The sequence below is a fragment of the Falco rusticolus genome, chromosome 4 (assembly GCF_015220075.1).
Source record: "Falco rusticolus isolate bFalRus1 chromosome 4, bFalRus1.pri, whole genome shotgun sequence".
In the NCBI taxonomy this organism is placed as follows: domain Eukaryota; kingdom Metazoa; phylum Chordata; class Aves; order Falconiformes; family Falconidae; genus Falco; species Falco rusticolus.
The window spans coordinates 92,188,112-92,210,373 of record NC_051190.1 but is presented as its reverse complement, the minus strand read 5'-3'; the positions used below and the strand labels follow the sequence as shown (position 1 = coordinate 92,210,373).

Below are 22,262 nucleotides of genomic sequence, written 5' to 3'. Positions count from 1 at the left end.
ATGTGCAGGGATGACTTAGCAATTAGATCATGACAGTAACACAACAGCAATTCTATTTGAAGGATGCAGGATAATGGGGCTTGTTAATCTAACAATTCTTTATTTTTTAGATCTTGATGCTATATGGCTACTACCATGTTATCTGTTGGAAATCCGGGTTCTGGGTCCTTATTTAGGGACCAGGATATGCAATCTGATTTTCAAAAGTACTGAGCTGTAAGCAAGTCTCACTGCCTTTTCTAGGAAATATTTCCTGTTTTATAGCTTTACAAATCAGTAACTCAGATTTTAATATGCCTAAATATAGATAGGAGCCTAATGTTAGAACTGCATTTATTTTGTCTTGAAATTTTTCAAGTTGCCTGCAAAATAAAGCTATTACCTACAGATCTACTGAGCACAGAAACAGTAACTGACTCTCCCCAGATATCCTATGCTTCACTATACTACCCATGGAAATGGTCCGTTCGTATCTCCTGCTGAGCCAGGCACAGAATGATTTAAATTCCCACTAGAAAATTAATCAATATTGTGGAAAACTCTTCACAGGATTTCATCAGATGTGCTGGCTCAAATGCAAACACATGATTTCCACAATACCCCTAGCGAGTAGTGGAGCAAACACATGATGAAGGCAGGAATAACAGGGGAGCAATAAGCATTCAACAGAATCCTACTACGAAACCAAAGAGCCATGCTGGTACCGCGTGGTGTGGAGGACCAAGGTTAGCAAGTAAGCTCCCTCAGCTCAGTGCAGACTTCATGAGACCATATCTTCATGCAAAGAAAACAGATGCTCACTTGTAGTGCATTAGTGTTAAGAAAACAGAAACTGGCAAATAATACTTTACTACACTAGTAAGGGTGCAAGCATTTAAGTCAGACTTTTCCAGCTGGGGAAGGCTACAGGGGAATTCATCCACTCTCTTGAGCAGAAGGCTCTGGGCCCATGGCTCATGACTAGCACGTTGCCACTTGTCAAGCCATCTAAGGCCAAATGCAATCATTTCTCCTCTATTCCAGCTGCATCCTGCTTTCCATTAAATGTTAAAAGCTGGGCTGGAGCACCAAGCTAAAAAGGAGAGAGGACGCTCATGTAAGAGCAACAGGAACTCCCAAATGAAATCAGCTGTTCAGAAAAGATCAGGCATGAAACCTGTTAGCTATGAAGGCAAGCATAAATTATTAAACATATGTATGAGTTACTTCTCACAGCAGTGAGTGGATTTAACAATGCCATCTTTTGTCCTCATATTCCTTTGGGATGAAGAATTACAATTGGTGGCAATAGAAATACACCCCCAGCTTTTCAGAGCTTTATTAGATTTCTAGTCTGACTCACTCATTTTTCAAGCTGAGGCAATTTTTTCTTTTTTAAATCATTAACAGTTTAAATCATCCAAATAGTGTTCTCATTTTACAAGACTTCAGACCTTATAAATTCAGGGAACAATAGACGGGAAAGATCTATTGGGTTAATTGTCCCATCTCCACATACCATTATAGGATGGATTTCTGTAACACTTTTCTCAATATATTTTCCTGTCTTGTCTTAAATGGTCTTCCATTTACGTGGTATGACTACAGAATAACTCAATTATGTCATCTCAGGAGGGTTCTTTAATGATATCTGAGAACATTTTCTACTCTAAACCTCCTTATTTCTACTATTAAAAGTGGAACTGTGTGAGATGTATCTTTTTCACTCAGGATGCTTTCATACTTAGACATTTTAAAACAGGAGTCAAAACCTTTGTTACTCATCACACAACTGCGTAATTAAAAGTATAAAAGCATAACAACAACAAATGAAAAGCAAATGTGGCAGCTGTTTTGTCAGCTGAAAATGCAAAAAAAGAAGTCTTCAAATCATCAGGTATGCAATTTATGTCTACCTTTAGTTCATTTAGACCCCCAAGGATATGTGAAAGTCCTTTTCTATAATCCACCTGCACTTCAGTGGTTTTGTATTTATGGATGCTGCTCTGAACTGACAAGGATTTTTCTGGCTCTGAGGTACTCTGAACTGAATGAACTAATATTGTCATATTATCTCCTTTCAAGATACTAGCTATTCCAATTAAGCTTTACTGATCGTTCACATAACTGCTGAAAATATATGAACAGAGCTAATGGAGCCTGGCTTCCTGAAGTCTGTCACCTGTCTCTCTGGCTTTTTAAGAACATGACAATTTTCTTTTATAGCTCCACATGTAAGCAGGAACTCCCTCTTTCTTACAATTACAATTCTCCATCCACAGAGTAGTTTGGAAATTGCAAGCTGGTATGCTGAACCACAGAAACTACCCAGTAGGACTTTAAGTTAGAGTTCAGCTTGCAGATGTTTATCTGATCATCTCTCCTTTCTCTACCTATTTATTTGAACCACCCATAAATTAAATTAATTCACGTCCTACCACCTAAGAAAGGATTACACTGTAGTCTGACCCTGCGCTAGCACATATGCAGAGACATGTAGGTCTATCTATGTATGTGTATTCATGTGTATGTTAGTATATGATATTGGCTATTGTTTCTTAGGAAGCTCATGAGATCTAAACTTGGGGACTAAACCATGTCTTACACATTCTCAGTTATGTTGTTTTTCCTCTCTGTTAAATAGGAATATGAACAAGTTGGAAAATTACTGGTCAAGCCTGTCATTGCTTAAGAATGAGCATATAGAAGCATGCATACCAGAGGCACTGATTTCCACTCATTCTTACTTCAGTAAGTTTGCTAATTATAAACATTTCAGAGGTACAATACGTCTGGACACCTGCTGTTCTTGTTCAGTTCTAAATCTCTTCCAGACTTGTAAATTTTTCCTCTTTATTGCCATTAAAGAAAAAAAAAAAAAAGGGGGGGGGGGGGGGGGAATAAGGAAAAAAGGAGACAAATGTACATGCTCAGGGTGGGTCCTTTCCAGATTTCCTGGAATGAACAGCAGCCAGTCACTGCCAGTTCAGCACTGACTGATCAAACAAAAGACAGACACCACCAAAGGGAGGAGTGGAAATCACTGTCAGCAATCCCACTCCTACCAAAGGGAAAACAATGGTGGTTAAGCAGGAAGAGTGGCACACAGTGGATCTCTGCAAGAATAAATACAGAAAAGTTTGGGAGTCTGCCCTGCCCAAGGAGGAAAGAGTTTAGTGGCAAGACATTTCATCTAGAACATGGTAATTAAGCCGACTCCTGCAGTCTCCCCAAGACTTCCCATGTGCCTTGGTTTAAGTAAACTAATTTTCAAACTTTCCACCTATCCAGCTACTGAAGGCATGCTAAAGTACTGAGGCTTCAGCTGTACCAGTAAACTGTCCTGGCCTCCAAGACAGGAGCATCCTAACTCCTGACCCATGCATGGGAATGCTTTGCAGTAGTTGGCACAGGCTAAAACTGTGCCAAGAGCCATTCCATCAGCTTATAAATGTCAGCATAAAAATGTCACTCCAATGCCTATAAGTGCCCCAGGCACAGCTCAATTTACTGGCAGGGACATGACCTGACTCAAGCAAGCACACTGGGATCTCTGCTCTGGAGAAGACATGACTGACAAACCTGGACCACGCTGTCTGTATGGACACTACATTTCAGCCTGTCCAGATCTGTCATTGCCTTGTCTTCAGTATGAGATCAGCAGTGTGTGTGCTTTAAAATAGAGCATGCTATTATTTGTGTAGCAAACCAAAAATCAGCAAAGGTATTCATAATTCAGCTCCATAAAAATCCTCCTATACTTTCTCATACCTGCTAACTAACCTAATTTATGTGCAAATACTTAACCAGCTTTTCAAACACAAGTATTTCCAAAAAAAAAGTCCTCTGCTTTAAAAAGGTGAAGGTTATCTTAGAGACTTGCAGCCTCAGTCACCCAGAAGTACAGCACTGTACCCAAATTCTCACTGCAAGTCAATGGCACAGCTGGGAACAGAACGTCCTAAACATTTTCTGTCTCTTCTTATAACTTACAAGCAGTTTTGTGGCAGCCCATTCACGAAGTCCTGAAGACACTGACGCAATTAAATCTACTGAGAATATTTTCCTATAAAAAATGGTGTCTCCATCCACATAACAGCAGGTGATTTTATTACAGTATTTAGAACAGGCAGAAATCTAGCATACCACATTTTGAACTCTAAGATACATTACTGGACACTACTAGGAACAAATCCCCACTGTATTTGGCAGATCTTTCTCCTTCTTGGTTGACAAGTATTTATACAATGGGTATACAAAAATAAATGTTATAGTACAAATCACTTACAACGTACTAAGCCAAACCAAGTTCTAAATACACATTAATTTCCCTGAAGTAAGAAGACTTACTAGTTTTTTCCAGTGGATAGAAGTAGCAACTGGATTTGGGAGGACACAAAGAAGCTAATGGAAAGTCATCCTTAGGGTGGTAAGTTTTAAAGTCCATAATACACACTCAAAAAGCAGAATCTTTCCTTGCACCACCCTGCCCCAGTATTGACCCATCAGAGATTTTCTGTTTGAATAAAACTGAGCCCGTTAGCCACTTACAACTTGGAAACTGTAACCTTCTCGGCACAATCAGTCTCCACCCAACAATAGTACAAGTGGCAGAGACATCTATCAATAGACACGTACACACAACCCTTAAGTATTTGCTTTTGCTACAGACAAAAAAAAAACCCCACAAACAAAAAAAACCCCACAACAAGCTATAGCAACCATTGTTTCTGGTAAGCATATACAAGAACCAAGAAAATAATTAAGTCCCTGAGAAATCAACTGTTACTGTATCCTGGGCTAAATAGTCCCTCAGGCCAGTTTAATTACATTATTACTTCATTTTGAAGTATCAGAGGATCTTTGCTTACAAAAAATGGACAACACATGAACACATGAATTCTCAAAACTGCATGCTTTTTCTTTTGGAAACCTCAGTTAATGTCCTCTTCTTCAAATCAATCAGGCATTCAAATTATTTATCATATTGGATTGTTTCAAGCACACTTCATTTAGGAATAGAAGCAGGCTCCTTCACTGAACAGTCAATGTTTGGTTTTCTTTTGTTTTATTCTTAAATACAGGTATTTTGAACTGACTTACAGTAAAAGCTGCATACTGTTAAAATAAAGGTGACCAATAAATAAAAGCATTTTCAATCGTGTCCCATATCCATGTGCTGCTTTACTACTATAGCTCTGTTTTGGTTTAAATTATTAGTACAAGATCTGACTGCTCACATGGAACATAATACTGATTTAAAGGACGAATATCCAACAAAATCCTTTTCTGCAATTATGTCATTAGAGGGATGTCACTTCTGGTGGTGGGTATCCATGAACATTATTTCCAAGCTTCCTTAATGATTAGAGCAAAGCACCATGAAGAACTTCATATGCTCAATACAATCTTCAATTTTCAGGTCAAGAAGCCTCTCAGTGGCTTTCCTACCTCCTTGTTTGTGAGCCATAGGGCTGTACACTCTTGTTGGGAAGTCATGCGTGTATGCAGGGAACATCTGGTTCATGAAAAACAAACTGAAATCCCAGTGAAATTGATCACTTCAGCTTTAACATCACTTTAGCTTAAATAAAAATCATACCGAGGTGACTATAAAGCCCACATTTGCGAGATAACTGGCTTTTCAAGTAAGTCTAGTAGACCTGCAGTTGGATTTTGAGAGATAGAAGTCTCCCACTTTCCTGCCCAGTCATGGTTCCCTCCCATTTCTTCAGCTATTCACTACTTCCAGCTGCTTCTCCTGCATTCATTCACAAAAACCAGCCACCTGGGCTTTTAAGAAAAGTGTCAATCTCTTAACAGTATCTTAATGGTGCCTTGAAACAACCGATGCAACATTTCTGATTTCAAAAGGCCTTTTCTTACTGGATCAATAGGATCTAGGGCTTTTGAAAACCACACACAGCTAGCTGTATTTAAAGACTTCAGAGCTAACACTAAGCTTATCCACCTGCCCTCACCTGTGCTGTGTCTTCTGAAAACAAAGCCTACTGAACCTGTCTTTAATTGGACTTCCAAAATTGTAAGGTCCCTCCATAACCATTAGATCATTTGAAACTGTTAATCCTTCATTATATCAACTTTGGTTCCTACTATTCCTCTTGGCCTTTTAAAACAATTTCTACTTCTGACATAACCAGAAGCCTGAAAGAGAACACTATGCCCTGATTTTCCCATGAAATCAGTCTTTGAGGACTCCGCCACCACACCTCGAGGCTACGCTGTCAGGGCTTTGTCACCATGACTGTCACACTAACTCTGAAGCTCTTCCCACTTCCTCAGCTGAAAGCACACTTGCTGGCACACCCCATGTCAAAATCCTTTTCTGACAAAGCTAAGCGAACAACATCTGGAAAGCAAATGGAAAGGGATTGTTAAACTGACTCCCTATCATCCAAATTACACAAGAAAACAAGTCGGGGAAATTCCCAAAGTATTTTTGTTTCAGCTCTATAATCTCAGCATTTAGGTATTTTAATATTGATCTGAGACTATGCCTGCAGGGCAAGATGTGACCTTTTGAGTTTAAACCCAGTGGTAAAGCATCCAAGCAGTTTCGTCCATGTAACACTTAGGTTTTCAGCACACTGCTCCACAATGAAACGATAGGAATTCTCCATGAATTCCCATCATATCACTGCAATAATACAGCATTCAGATACATAACAGCCACACAATCCCTCTTCATAAAAATGTCATTCTTAGATTCATCTTTCATTCATACATTTATAAAAATAAAGCATGCTTGAATGTGTCTCTAAGCACAAGGATTACAGCCAAATACAGTTCAGAACACTTGGGTATATGACAAAGCAAATCTCTTTAAGCATTTTCGTTACTACTTTTTTTTTTTTTTTATAGTAATATTCAGGAACCTGTAATTTCAACACAACATAACATATCCTTATGAGCAGCACCAGAAAGTAATGTGAGATGATGATGCAAGCATATCTTAATAGACATGAACTTCCCAGGGTTAAAAACCAGATCTAACAATTCACTGCTAAAAGCCTCAAAATCCAGACAGACTGGATTTCAGAGTTGTTTTTTTAAAAAAAGTTTCCTATTCACAAGCAATGCCAGCTCGTAACTCTGTAAGTATGCTTTGGAAAATAAACTTGACTGGATGCAACTGTGAGCAACTTGATCTAACTTTTAAGCCGGCTCTGCTTTGAGCAAGGAACTGGAACTACAAAGGTCCCTTCCAGGCTAAATTATCCTATAATTCTGACACACAAGAAGTTTTACAAGCTACAGAAGAAGTTTGATTTCCTTGGGGAGCCTGGAGATTCATGGTTGGATGTGCCAGTGCTAGCCCAGCGAGAGGTTGAATTGTCCTGCAGGCTCCTTCCTGGGCAGAGTGTCCTGCACCTAACAAGGACTGCGCTCAAACTGGAGTCTTTCAAAAGGTCACTAACAGGGTCTCTTTCTTCAACATGACTTCCTGCTTCATGAACCCTGAAGGTGTTTAATGCCTTCATGAGCACTGCCTTGATCACTCCTGTCAAAACGTGCCAAAATTGACCAGCATTTTCTAAAGATACTAGTGAGGTCAAGACAGACAAACAAGAAAGGCAGAATAATCCAATACATTTCAATTCCTTAGAGAACAATATGGAAGCAGGGGGCAGGGGGGTCTCTACTCTCTAAACGAGAAGTATTTCAAACATTAAGGGAACTCTCTTGCTCTCAGCAAAATTAAGAAAAAAGGCTTTTCTGCACTGCAGTGGAACAAAGTAGGATCCTCATAAGTGCACTGCTGCACCTACACTTTACTTTCTCTGAAACAAACCCACCCTATTTTAGCATGGCATGTCCTGCCCCTAACAGCAGGAGCAGGTTTCCCTTGCCACATGACTGGATGTGAGGAGCCCTCCAGGGCAGCTAGGCCAGGCAAATTTTTCTTTATTCTGTCCACCATTCTGCTCTCACACAGAGGGGCAAATTCCTATGTCCCCTCCTGGAGCCAGCCCTGTCCTTCTGGCACTAATGAAGTCTCAACCTGGAAAGAGGGCCAGGGCCAAGCTTTTCACAAGAACCTCCTACAGAAAGGGAAGAACCAGCCAGAGCAGGACCCTTCTCACCCCTTCCCTTATTCAGTCTCCTTCTTCCCAGCACAAACACCCACCCTGAAACATGAAAGCAACCTCAGCCTGCGCTGCCCAACCTTGTCAGCACAAGTCTTTACTACATCACGGAGAAGCATTTACATCAGCAACAGCAGGGATTGTGCAAAAAGGCGTCTGGGTGCCAACGACCCGGAGCTTGGCAAGCCTCTTTTACATCCACTTCCACTATCGGTTCAGCCACAGGCCTTCTAGGGAAATAACATAGTCCAAATCTGACCTGATTCCTTTGTGCTATCTTTTGTCCTTTCTTCCAGCGGAGAATGGGCTTAAGAGCAGGTAGTTCCTTGTCCTCTTTTCTTCTTTCTATCACATGTGCCCCAAGGCTGTACGCAGCTTCAAATACAATTGGAGATATGACATCTTTGACTCTTTTCTGTAAAAGAAAGCAAACAGACATTGCACCTATGCATAAAGGCAAGCAGAATTATACATACAACAATTATACATACAACTAAAGCAGATTTTTATAATCAACACTGCAGACAAGAAGGCGGCTTCTCTACTTCCTTTATTCTTCTCCATGCCAAACAGGAATAAGCACATTATACCAAAACAAGGCAGAAGAATAAAAAAAAGTAAAAAAAAAATAGTTATTCTTTTAGGACCTACTCTTGGTTCCACAAAAGTAATAGCATATTTAGAACACCCATAAATCAAGTATTTTTCAATGAAACCAAGACATTTTTTAAAAAAACAAAAAAAAATATAGGAAGTGTTTCCATTAGTCCTGCACAATGTGGAAGCAAAAAGTAAATCATCTTCATCTCTGGGGTTTCTAAATCCTAGACTTCAATTGACATCACCTCCAGTGTGCTTCACTTATTAAAAAGAAAAAAAATAATCCATCTTGCCTCATTGTTTTGCAATATCAATGAACTGAATGGACGGGTAAAGATACCAATGTGGCTATAAACCAAGCAAAGCCATCTTCCAGCACAGTTCTGAAACCAAAACTCAGAGCTCCCCTGACCCTCAGCACAGTAACATTTCCAGTAAGTAAAGGAAGAAAGTTTTTCAGTTTATTTGCTGTATTCTAGGCATCATAGCAGATGTATTAAATAGTGCCACATTATTCATCTGATGGCACGAAAGGATTGCCTTTTGTTGAGCCTAAGCCACAAAACTCCTACCATTTGTCACAATATGCAACATCTAAATCCAGTTTACTGTGTGAGGACAAAATGCTCATCATACGCTGTTGAGTCCTGACTTCCAAAATCCAATTTACCAGAAAACAGAAGTGGCAAATTTTCTACTTTTTCATAGGCAAACAATCCTCTTAAATTTTAGCTACTTAAAAACTTGGCATGAATTCAGCACAGATGAAATGGAAGCAATAAATAAATACCATAAGCAAGCACCACAAATCTTCAGATGGGCCAACTCTCAACTTCACCTTGCATCAGTCAGTGGGCTTCTCTGAACACAGCCTGCCAACCACAACAAGTAATTGAGATGCAATGCAATTTAAATTGCATCTTTCAGATGTGGAAAACCTCGGCACAAACTGGCTTTCTGACCACCTTGTCTGATCTGTTTCAAGGCAACCATTTGCTCTCCCTAATACGTTGACTGGCCACAGACCTCTGAAGTAGACTGAAGATTAGTGACTAACCAAATTCCCAAATCACTGGTTAGCCAGACGAATAAAAGCAGAGACCAGGTTGAATGACATTTACCCTCCTGCACCTTGAAGCCTCCAGCCAGCCCCAGAATTCCCTCCCCTGTTACCAAAGCCTGCTAGCCCCCCCATGCCCAGGAGCAGCCCAGAGCACCTGAAGTTTAGACCGTGCATTGCTTGGAGTGGTTTGTGCTGTCTTGATAAGGGACACTGATCCACAGCAGACATAGTGGTGGTGATGATGGCAGCTCTATGACCTCTCCCCTATCCCATAAAAAGGGCTATGCATGCTCTGGGGCACTGCTAATCCCCTTGGCAGAAGAGACACTGGCACTTTTTAGCCCCTTCCACAGTCCCACCATCAGCTAGGAGTTGTACCATACTGAGATTACTGAATAACAATACTACAACTCATAGAAGCTGCTAGCTTTGCTGTCATAGAAAATCACGTGTATTAACTTAAGCGAGGATTGTATCAGCATACTAGACTACATACACAGAGAAACAAGACTAAGAAAGCATGCCATGCAGCAACAGTCAAACACAATAACTCATTGGGCAAATCACCACCTAATCCAACTGTATGCAACCAACTGTGTAAACATGGAACAATTAAAAATGTAGGGTGTGGGTTAAATTAAAATCCACCTATAGTTTTTCTAGCTCTATTACTGCAGTATGGCAAGAATAAATGCTTAATGACTTCTAAGCATTTTAATATGATCTTGCAGGATTCAGTTCAATGCCCTTTGAAGTCAAAAGACAAGTTTCCCATTGACTTCAATGAATGTCGGAGTGAGCCCATACTGTTTGCTGGTGTCTCTTTCTGCTTCATTTTAGTGGTGAAATTGTGAGTTCCAGCAGCTAGATTAATTACATGTGTGGATATTCCCTCACCACAGCCCTGGGGAAATATATTTCACATACCCACTTGTCTTTAATTAAGGATGAAAGTATGAATGCTACCCAGTTATTAATTTTGCCACATGTTCAGTCCCTTCTGCTCACAATCCTACAAACACAAAGGCAACAATCTGTGGGATCTGTCCTCAGTAAGGCAGAGATAAGACAGTTCTGCCTCACAGGTACACCACAGACTGTCTGGGATGTGAGCACATAAAAAGAATGATGAATAATTGCCCAAACACAATCTGAAGAAGTACTATTTTAGGTTGACAAATACAGCCAGTTTCTTTCTCTTTCAGTCTACCCAAATGTACAGTTTTCAGAGGCTGAATGATATACAGATGACACAACCCACAGGTTGCTTTAAGTATTACTGACTTCTAAAAGCAAGTCAAAAGATGCAATTATAATCAGGTTTGAGACAGACTGAAAAATCTTTCAAGGAAACTGTATGTGTTGATTTTCACATCAGTTACATTGCCCTAATGAATTTGCCATGGGAAATAATTTCCACAAGCAGCTTTTACGTGTATTCACCATTTTTCACCATGATGCTGCTATGCTGAGGAAGTGTCGGAAGTTGAAGACACTTCTGCATCATGAAAAAACATCCTTGGCAAATCATAGCACATGGACAGCACAGCTTCATTAATGGAAAAAATGTCTGGAGGACATTAAAACAAGTGTAATATCCAAGGAGTTCATATTATCAACAGAAATAACTGTGTAACAAGGGTTTAGTGAGTAATAGCAATAAATATCCAGTCTGTACAGACTGGTTGTCACTAAACTGCTGTAAGTTTTCACTGTGTCTGAATTACACCAGGGACCTGAAGCTGGGTTTCCCGCAAGCCATCAGCTATCCCATGTAATTTTCTGGTTCTTACAAACAATTTCTTTAGGGTGGTGGGAATTTTCCCTTCTCTCTTTTCTCAGACCAGATTTCATTCTAGACATATGAAACTTTTGCAATAAGGCTTCTGCAGAAACCAATACACTTCAGTCCCAGTAAAATACCCCTCTGCCAGTATACCTTTCTGCAGTGGAAACAGCCCTAGCCAGCTGTATCCTTTCATCAGAATATTTTATCTTGCCCTGTGAGGCACATTGCATGACATCACTCTGAGCTGAAGAAAAAGGTCCTTTGGTATGAACAAGCAGGGGTTTTATCAAAGGTATTACAGGATGATCCCTCACTAGTATCTAGCAAAGACAAAGAACTCTGAGTCCAAAAAAGCGCACACTTCAGACCTAAGAAAGCAATAAGATGCTTGGAGTTGTTTCAAAAGACACCGTGGTCCTGAAAGCTCACCCTAAAAAAGAGCAGGCTTGCCATCTCCTCTCCCAGAACAATCACCTCAAAGCAATATACATTTTAAGTGCTGTCGTAGAAGCTGTGCATGGCCACATATTTCTTCCTTTTTGTTTTCTGGCTTAGCAGGGGAGAAGAAAGCAAGCAGGCAGAGCCTCTGCCAGATTTATGACTGCATTTCTGTTTGGCTTTAGTACCAAAAAGTCCTAAAAATCTGAAAAGTAATCACGGAGCAGCAATCAAACGTCAGAGCTGTGATTTTGAACATCATTTCCAATTCCCTCTTGATGATGGAGTGCGATGACTGTAAGAAATCATTTTCTGCACTTTTCACAGGCTCAGCCCAAGGCATATTGTGACAATACAAACACAGGCACAGATTCCAACATCCTAAAGACACACTGCCTTGGCGGGCAGCCACTCTTCTCCAACCTTAACTTTGTGCTACCAAGAGCCCACACACATCAAAAACTCAGGCAAATTTGGATGGAACAAGACAGGGTTTTAGTCAAGGGATAGGATTTACTCTGCTCATGGTGTGAGTGGTTGCCAGAGAGGGCTGGATATCATTTCAGCTTTCTTTCAGCTCAGTGCCACAGTACAGTCAGGGGACTGTACATGAGCCCAATAAATCATCACATCTAATTCCCTTTCTTCTGCAAGGTGAAAGTCTCCAGCAGGGGCTCTGGAGAGTGCCAAATTCCATTTTTAATTACGGCCAATGGGCTGAGAAATAAATTGAGATGTAAATAATCCCCACAATCTACAGCAAGAGTCCTGCAGAAATAAAGGATGAAATGTGATCCTTTAAAGCAATGAATATGAAGTCATTTTCAACAGCACCAAGTGATGTTGAAATACACATAACTGTTGGTGTGACTTCTACGATTGCCCCTTGCTTTCGTCCTTGTTCATGTCCTTCTGGAGTTTCTCTCCTCTTTCTCTGATCTGTTGGGCCTTCTTCCTTCTCCCTCTAACTTGATCCTGAGGACATCAACCCATGCATAGATTCCAGAGCTTTTACTGAATTCAGCACAGCTTTTCAGTACTTCTGAGAACCAAGCTCTGTTTAGTTTGATGACTAAGAACAAATTCAAGAACCTGGCTTTTCAAACACTTTGAAACTTTTAGTCTAAACATATTTATTTCAAGTTTTAAACAAGCACTAGTAATAGACTATAGGAATTTTTACAGCCTTAAAACACACAAAATAAATTTGACAATCCAGATTTAATAGGTAACATATTAATGCTGTAAAACAAATAAAAGCCAGCATGCTAATGCTAATCCAGCATAACACTTTAATCAGCTCACAGGTCGCTATCACATAAGTCCTCAACTCAGGTGCCAAGAGATAAACAGTTCCCTGTTGAGGGATATCAAAAATGACTCAAGTGTCCACCAGCCTTCAGAGCCAAAGGCCACTACTTCCACAATTTATCAAATGGAATATCAGCTGTACGTCTTAATAAACATACATTGTGGTTTTATGAATCAATATGATGACAGTGCTTGACTTTAAAATTAATTACCTTCTCCTATTATCTCAGCCTCCCTCTCTAAACCACGAGTCATTCAGGACACAAGGCTTAAGTGCCATGCAATTCAATGACAACATCAATTAGACAAATTGGCTTTAAACTGAAAGACAGATTTCCATTCATTTCAGGCAAATGCATACATGTTATTCTTGTACCTGAAAATGAGTAAGGAGTGACTTAACTTTAACTTCCTTGCCACACTTACTGAGTGCAAGTTTAGATCCCTTGGAGCCAATTCCCAGTGCAAGTTAATACTTTCAACCTTCTACTAATCCTGTGCAAAAGAAAAACGATTTCTGTCATGAGAGCTTTCCCCTGTCCTGCATTTACTTTGATGAAGATATTCTACGACTTGTAACAATTTATTTCAGATTGGCGCAACTTGAGCATTGGTATCTCCCCACTACAAAGGCAGACAAAACATGCTTATGCCAAAATTGTCTAGAAAAGATCTAGTTTCCTATTCCACACACAAGCTGGGTTTGGTGTTTTATCTATCTATCTATCTATCTACATATATATATATAAATATATATATAATTTTATATTTTGTTAAAGATGTTACTGTAGTTAAGGGGGAAGAAACCCAACTGAAAACTCTTTTCCAGAGAAAAGGCAAAACTAGACGCTTACTTGGTTGGTAAAAGCTCATTTTCATATTACTGGTGAAATTTTTGTCAAATTAATAGCATATGAAGGCAATCAGAGGCCTGATGTTTCAATAATACATGCTTCTGTTTTCTTTTAAGATCTTGTGACAGCTACAATTCAACAAGTAGGCAAATAGCCTTTGTTGCTAAACTTCAAACATTAGAAGGCTTCTGAAGAATCCCAAAGTTTAGAGAAGGGAGGGAAAAAAGAGCAAAGGATTTGCAGGGTGTCATACCCTCCAGTGTTATTTAGAGTTAGCATTTGAAAGAACAGGATTCTTAAATGTGTACTCCAGCACACAACTGTTTCCATCAGGTCAGCAACCCCTCTTCACAAACACTGATAACTGGAAAAATGTTGTGGGAGAGAAAAAAAAAAACCCACAAATCTTGAGGGAATCTGGTATTAAATAAACACCAGGCACCCAGGAGCCTGCATGTATTGAGAGGACACCGTGAGACAGCGAGGGAAGAGCTGTGAGTCCAAACCCCAGCTGGGTACAGTTGCACTCTGAGTTTAAATAAGTGCTCACGCCCCTCCCCCCCCCCCCCCCCCCCCCCCCCGGTGCACCTGGCTTCCTGCTATCAGCTGGGGAATGATAAAGGTATTACTCATGTCGGCAAGGGAGAGATTGCAATCAATAGCGTAAATATTCCACGTCAAAGGTTACAAAGGCTTAGCAATATATTACTGGTAATCCTTTCATGATAATCAGCAAGAAGAGTCACTACACGCCACCCAAATGCAACATTATGTATTAGTGAGCTCAGACCTTGACTTTCCAGCTCTGTACTAACATGCATTATGACAATATAGTTTCACAGATTATCTATACATTTGAATTTCAGGTCTTTTATTGGACCAAATGTTTCAGTTATGTTTTTGTCACGCATTCCCTTTCTCTCTTTTATAGTTAATTTTCAGTCTTTTGTTGGGTTTTTTTTAGATGAAAAATAAGGGAAATTCCTCAACTATCTGAAATAAGTGTCACTCTGCTATGAAGAAAATAGCTCCGCTGGGCTCAGATGCCCAACTTTTTCCTGGTACCAGGCCAGATGCAGCCAATCTCTGAAACATATGACTGGATACCTGCAATACTGACACTACAGAAATACAGATAATTAGGAAGTTCAGCAGCCGATGGGCATTTGTGAAATGAAGACCTGAACTTTGGTGAACAAAGAGAACCCAAAAGAAGGAAGAATAGGGTAACAATTCAAACATTTACTTATTTTACTCTCTTTCTGCAAATATGATCTATTTCAGCAGGGAATTATATGCAGATAGAGACAATAATTAAATCCAGACTCTTCCTGCACATATGTAACCCTATCATATACTTGTCTTTTCCACTGGATTTACCACATTTTGTATTCTGCTGATACAAGATTTTATCTAAACCAAGCTTTAAAGACATTTCCTTCAATAGTGTCTTAAAATGCACTGGGCCCAGAATATGAGTTAATTCAACTACCTGTTTCCCTTTATACAGCATTTCCCTCCCACTCTGATGCAGAAGCTGAACACAGGGGTTTCTGTGTATGAAGCTCTTAGAGGATGTGTTTAAGACCTTTGGCTCCTGGATCATCATATATGATAACAAGTCTGCTAAAAGTTCAACATGTCCATGGACCTGGGGGAGCAGTGTTTGGTCAAAACATCACAGTTAACTTTAGCACTCATATACTGTATTTGCTTGCTCACCTCTCACTTTCTTCGTGTATACATCTAGCAAAAGATAAAAACAGCTGCATGTATGTGTCATCCAACCAACTTCCAGTGCAAAATCTCACACAAGCTGCCCTCAGAACCAGGGACTGAGGTTAAGGACCAACCACCCCATCTCCTTCCCAAAACCACAGCCCAATGAGGTGGTCAGAAACCCTTCTTGCTGGTCCTATACTCCTTTTGCTGGGTGTCGCAGCTCAGACTGGAAGCACAGTGCTGTCCTGCAGCTGACAGCTCCTGGTTGTGGGATTCTCCACGGCACTGTGCCTGAGCTCAGCCTGCTTCTACACAGAGTAAACCCCTGAGCTGCTCTATAAGAGACAGCAGCCATCCTTCCCTCATTCCCTTGCTGTCCAGATAGAATTTCTTCCTCCTTCTGAATAAAACCACCAAAAAAATAACCAAACAGCAGGAGCACCTTTCCAAGTGCATCCCAAAAGGCAACAGTGAAGTAATCAAAAGGCTTCTCCCAAAATCTCTGTAGAGGACACAGGAGCTATAGGGAGGGCTAAGATACAGGACCTGTTCCTCTCCTCAGTGTTTCCCACTGACCAGCCCACAAAGCAGCTGATTAAATGCCAGCTCCCACTTGGAGATGCCTGTCACTTCTCAAGAGCATCTAACAGGTTTATGTGAATTGAGACAGGATCCACACCCCTTCTGGGATCGGGCTCCTAGAGCACGTTTTATCTCACACTGTTATAAAGTATGTCTATCTCACATCTAGCAGGTCACCTTATTATCAGTAGGTCAAACATCTATGGCCTGAATGAGATTATCCTGCTGCATTCCCTAGACTTGCAGTGGATTTGTTTGAGAACAGCATTGGTCTGTACCAACTGGCAGATGTCCAAATGTCCCCTCAGTTTTTAACCCTGGTATCTCAAATGGTCAGTGTGACTGAATATCTGCTAGAAGAGTCAGGGCAGAAGACAGAAAGCCTGGACAGCTATGAAGCATCACAATAGCAGTGGAGAAAATATTTTGATGGATTCTTCTTTTTAGGTGACTAGAATTAAAGGCCTGACAATATGCAGTTATGATCCTTTCAATGCCATTGTGACAAAAAGCATTCCATTGATACAACTTTATAAGAAACACATGTATGGAACAGAGAAAGTTCTACTTAAGCCCAGTATCCTACAAAGAACAGCTAAAGGAAAAATATAGTAGCACTGTGTCAGGATTGAAAGTAAGCAGAATCTTCCTCAGTAGAAGAGGATAGAATGAGATGAAAGAAGGTTATCATTGACATTTTTACTGACAGTATTTTAATTCAGTTGAATAGAGCTGATAGAAACGGTGCTTGGAAGTCCTGCAAAGAAAGCAACACATAGCCTGCCTGCTTCAGAGAGAAAGGCTGTGTGCAAGAGAATGGTGTTCATTTACTCTTATTGACATATTATTGAGATTAGAACAAGTTTACTTAAAAAAAAAAAAATCCGCTATGCACAAAAATATAAATCCTTCATTCAGTCACAGGAGAATGAATAGATCCACAATAGGGGCCTGGGATGAGTGCTGCAATAACGTGACACAAGTCTATTCTTCCACTATTAAATGGAGGAGGTAGGTTCTAACGGTCTTGAGAGCAGGACGTCAAATCAATACGGCTAAACGAAATGTTATCATTGTCTACTTTGCCACATGAATTTAAAAATGTGAACAGAGCTCCTCTGTGATGTCCACTTGTATGTTTAATATCAATTCAAGTTTCACATGCTAGGTATCTGCCAGAAACCTTCTGAAAGCAGGACCCACAGTTCGACCTCTTCACTCGCCTGTGCTATGGCTTCTGCACACACATGAGCTGTGGTAACTGAAGCAGGTGAGGGAACCATATTGTTTTGGAAACAATGAAATCTTTATAAGGATGACAAATCCCCATTCGTTACTCTGTAACAACCTAATTAACAGGAATTAATATTACTAACCATATAATGTTGAGGAAAAGAGTTGAAGGAAACTTATCTATTACATAGCACAAGCATTATGGATGACTCCAAGGACATTTCATTAGCCTCTAGCTCTCCCATCCTGTATGTACCTAATATCAGCAGGCTCAAGACCACCTCAGTAACACCCTGCCTCCATGCCTTCTCCCTGCCCACCACTTTTCTCCTCCTTTTCCATTCTCCTTTAATCATTCAAACACCATTTTGCTAACACCCTCTTCCCTTCAGGCTCCCAGTTTCTGCTCATACTCAACACAAAACCAAAAGGAATATGAGAAAGGAATCAGAACATATTTCAGGAACATCACGGTCATTTTAACCCATTCACCTCTGAAATTACTGAATGGAAAGCTCATCATTCATTTCAGCAAGGATAAGGCTTTCCCCCTGGTTTCACTCCATGGTAGAGGTAGAGGCTCCCACTCAGCAACCACATCAGCGGATACAGCTACCCGGCTCTCAGAGATGGCTGGGCTAGAGGATATTGTATGACAACAAAGGACGATTGTTTAAACCCATGGACGGGAGCAGGATGAACGAGTGTTTCTCAGGGGAACCAAGAAAAAACAAAACTTTCCCTTCAAGTTCCGCTGGCTTTAAAAACAAACAAGGCAAATGTTTCCACAAATAAGTGCAAGCCATACAGTTCCCCAGATCAAAGCAGAGAGCTCTACTCTGAAGCTGGAGGTGCTTTCACGGAGAATGGAAAAACTGGCCCTTTACAATGGCAATACTGCATTTACCGTAATAAGGTTTTAACCAAATGCAATTAAGTGCAGGTATTGCTACTTTACACATCTACAGCCTACATTTGATTGTTTTATACAGTGTCCACCTGGACAAGAATGACTATCCTAACAGCAGCACTTCCTCAAAGTCCTGTCTTTCACTTCCACAACATGTAACACTGGTGGCAACAGAAATTTATGGCCTATGCAGAAAACTGCTCTAGATGATATGCAGTGACTCTAACTGGATAACCGAAATATGCTGTGACTTGGGGCAAGACAAGAGATGCCAGCAAAGCTGGGAAAGGGCAGAGTTAGCCCTTACTCAACTGCAGACTTTGCTAGCTAAATACACACAAATCTTTGGGGAGAGGTCTGAAAGAGATTATAGCCAGTGGGAGTAATAAGGGCGGGGGTGGTACTTGGGATTGGCTTTATTTTAAATTCTGGTTTTGGGAAGATATAATAAAAAAATCATAAAAAGACAAGTTTGTCTGCACTAGATATTATCTTGTATAGTAGAGCTGTAAAATAATCTTGATGTGTCTAGATTATTCTTCTGAACAGAAGCATCCTTCTCTTACCTAACAGAGGCAAAGCCAGCCAGACTCACCTCCAGAGCTGATTTTTTTTTATTATTTTTTATTTCATTTTGTGTACAGCACATTAGGCCAAGATGCAAGTCTACACAAATACCAGAATGGAGAGAGGGTGAAATGTCTCTGTCAGGCAGCAAAACTACTTTAGATTCCAAAAAGCAATTGTGTCTGACTTCCCAACCACTTCATCTGCAAACAGCTCACAGTATGCCTGAGAGTGTCTGCAGGTAATAGCCACCAGCACCCAAGGAGCAGAAATAGCTTGTGCTATATTTCAACAACATTCAAACTGCTGGAGGCTCAGTGGCTTCACCTGCTAATTCTACTTTTTCACTGTAGAAAGGAACTTCAAATTAATCTCAACAATACATGACAACACACTTAGCACTAACATTATCATGAAATTCATCTGTTCCACAATCCCTCTTTTTGCTTGGCTACTCTCCTTGGATGTCCCAGAAATAACCACTACTTTCCCTCTATCATTTGCATGGTACCCCGAGCACAATGTACACTTTTTCTAAAGGGTTATGATACAAAATTACCTCCTCCACAAACAGCAACCCATTAAAAAACAAGAGCAAATACTGTGGAGAAAGGTATCTATCCAGGTCTCAAGCATAAACTTTCATCAGCAGCAGCCAAAGAGGTATGTATCCCTTTGACCCTTGTTTCCAGCTCCAAAGGGAACGAGAGCTCTTCACTGCCCTCCAGTTTGGGAATACATAGCATGGCAGCACTGCCTTTGGTTAACTCAGCTTTCAAAGGCTGCATGCTCGGCAGCACCAAGCTTGGAAGCAGCTTTGTTACAGTGCACAGCACCAACAGCAATATATATGCTCGCCCTAGCTATGAAACTAGGTCAAAGCTGAGGTTGTTTCATTTTAAGGGGTGAAGCCTTAAGTTTTCTTGCTGCATGAACTTTTGGAGCATATTTTCCAGGCTCTGTTCATTTCCAATTTGGCTACAATGCAATGCTGAAGTAAGAACAGATCAGAGAACAGTAAGCATGTCGGAGGAAAAACATCAGGCAGTGCAAGGAACAACTGTGGAGGCCAGAGAGTACTTGGAGAGAGCTGCAAGTGCATTAGAAGCATAGCACTCGGAGCTTGGGAAAGACAAAGCAAAGGGGACATGGAGAATAAAGGGAAACCAAAGCCACAGGGCAGGATGGCAAAGCTCTGACCCTACAAGCAGGGCATACTAAATCACCACCAGCCACCTCTAAATGCTTATGATAGCTACAGAAAACAGAAGGAAAATAGTTGTGTAGGAAGCTTCAGCAGTCAGATTCAAGACACGGAGATGCTCCTTCACAAAACAGTCACAGGCCAGAAGCATGTATCAACTCCCAGCACTGCCAGCTCAAGCACTAACTCATATTGCATGGCTTTGCCTACACTTGGACATTTACCAGCAGCATGTTATATTCACAGAACTATGCTGTGAACGTATTAAATACATACCCACTGGCACTGACAAGTTATAATATTTTTACCTTTACCTTAATTTCTGTATTTCTTGTTCAGAAATTGTGTCTTCAATCCCAGACATAAACTACATCCTGCTCTTTTTTAATCCCACTGGCTGTGGGATTTTTGTCCTGTCTCTCTGCTTTGGTAATGCTTCAAAAATCCAGTACAGAGAAACTGATATTGCTTTGTTATAGTTTGTCCCTATTTTATCAACAGGAAACTCTTAGAAACAAACACTGAGATACTAATGATGGTCCTTGAAATTCTGCTTTTTGTAAAAATAAATGAACCTAAGAGGCAGTAATAGGCTGTATCATTTAGTCTGCCTACTTGTATATCCCAGACATTACATTTCATTTGTTAACCTTCCACTATATGAAATCATTTGTTTAGTTACAGCATATTTTCCAGACATGCATATAGTTAGGTCCTATAGTAATTCCTCTTGAACTTAAAAAGTCCTGGGTCTGGCTTCTTTAAGTGAGAGTGGCATCACCTCTCAGTCACAGGTTTTTGTCACACCTTTCTCTGCTAGACTACAAACACTTTCTTAGGTGCCTCAGCCTTCACTCAAACAAACACTGTGACTAGTTCAGATTTCTAAGGCTTTCCCTTGGACACGAACAGGTTTTATAGTTGTTTACAACATCATCTAAACAGAAAGTATCTCATCAGTGAACACACAGCTCTAGCCCTGGCCAAAGAAGTGATCTATAAAGAAGAATCGCTCCAAGGTACCATTCTCTCTGTTTGTATACCCAAAAAACTCATTACTCATTTTTGCCAACCGTCCTGCTGGGAAGTCACGTGAAATTGTCAGTATGCTATGACCCTGAAATCCTTCTCAAGGACCCCACTTTCCAGGAGACAAGCCCCTTTCCCTTTTGTAGGTGGAACTCACATTCTTCGTTCCTGGATGTATGACCTCACACTTAGCTAGCCTAAAATAAACTTTGCCTGAGTGGCTCAACTTTGTAGCTAATCCAAAGCACTTTATAAAAAAAAAAAAAATCCCTGTCCTCTCCTTTTAACCAAGTATTTTTGTGTTATCTGCAAAATGCAGAAATAATTTTGTACTTATTTTCAGATGTTTAATGACTATATATCAATTTTAACCTTTCTATTGAGCCCTGAAGAATGTTGCTAGAAGTAACCCCACTTAATAACACTACACTGACAACTCCCTTTTAGATTGCTATGCTGTCACAGAATGGTTGGGGATAGAAGGGGCCTCTGGAGACCATCTAGTCCAACCCCTGCTAAGGCAGGTTCTCCCAGAGCAGGTTGCAGAGTCACGTCCAGGCGGGTTTTGGATGTCTCCAGAGAAGGAGACCCCACGGCCTCTCTGGGCAGCCTGTGCCAGGGCTCGGTCACCCTCAAGGCACAGAGGGTTTCCCTCACGTTCAGACGGAACTGCCTGTGCTGCAGTTTGTGCCCATTGCCCCTTGCCCTGTGGCTGGCACCACCGAACAGAGCCCGGCCCCAGTCCCCTGGCACCCGCCCTTAGGACATTTGCAGACACCGATAAGATCCGCTCCCAGCCTTCCCTTCCCCGGGCTGAACAGCCCCAGCTCCCTCAGCCCTTCCTCACAGGGGAGATGCTCCAGCCCCTCATCT

At 40.8% G+C, this 22,262-nt stretch overlaps 1 protein-coding gene across 1 annotated transcript in view; it reads right to left on the bottom strand.

Moving 5' to 3' along the window:
* The window catches only part of ITGA9 (integrin subunit alpha 9), a 230,376-nt gene that overhangs the window by 104,468 nt on the left and 103,646 nt on the right, over window positions 1-22,262 (bottom strand). The window contains exon 16 of the mRNA XM_037385011.1: window positions 8,347-8,502. Within this exon, the coding sequence (XP_037240908.1) occupies window positions 8,347-8,502 (156 nt within the window). The remainder of the gene's footprint in view (window positions 1-8,346; window positions 8,503-22,262) is intronic.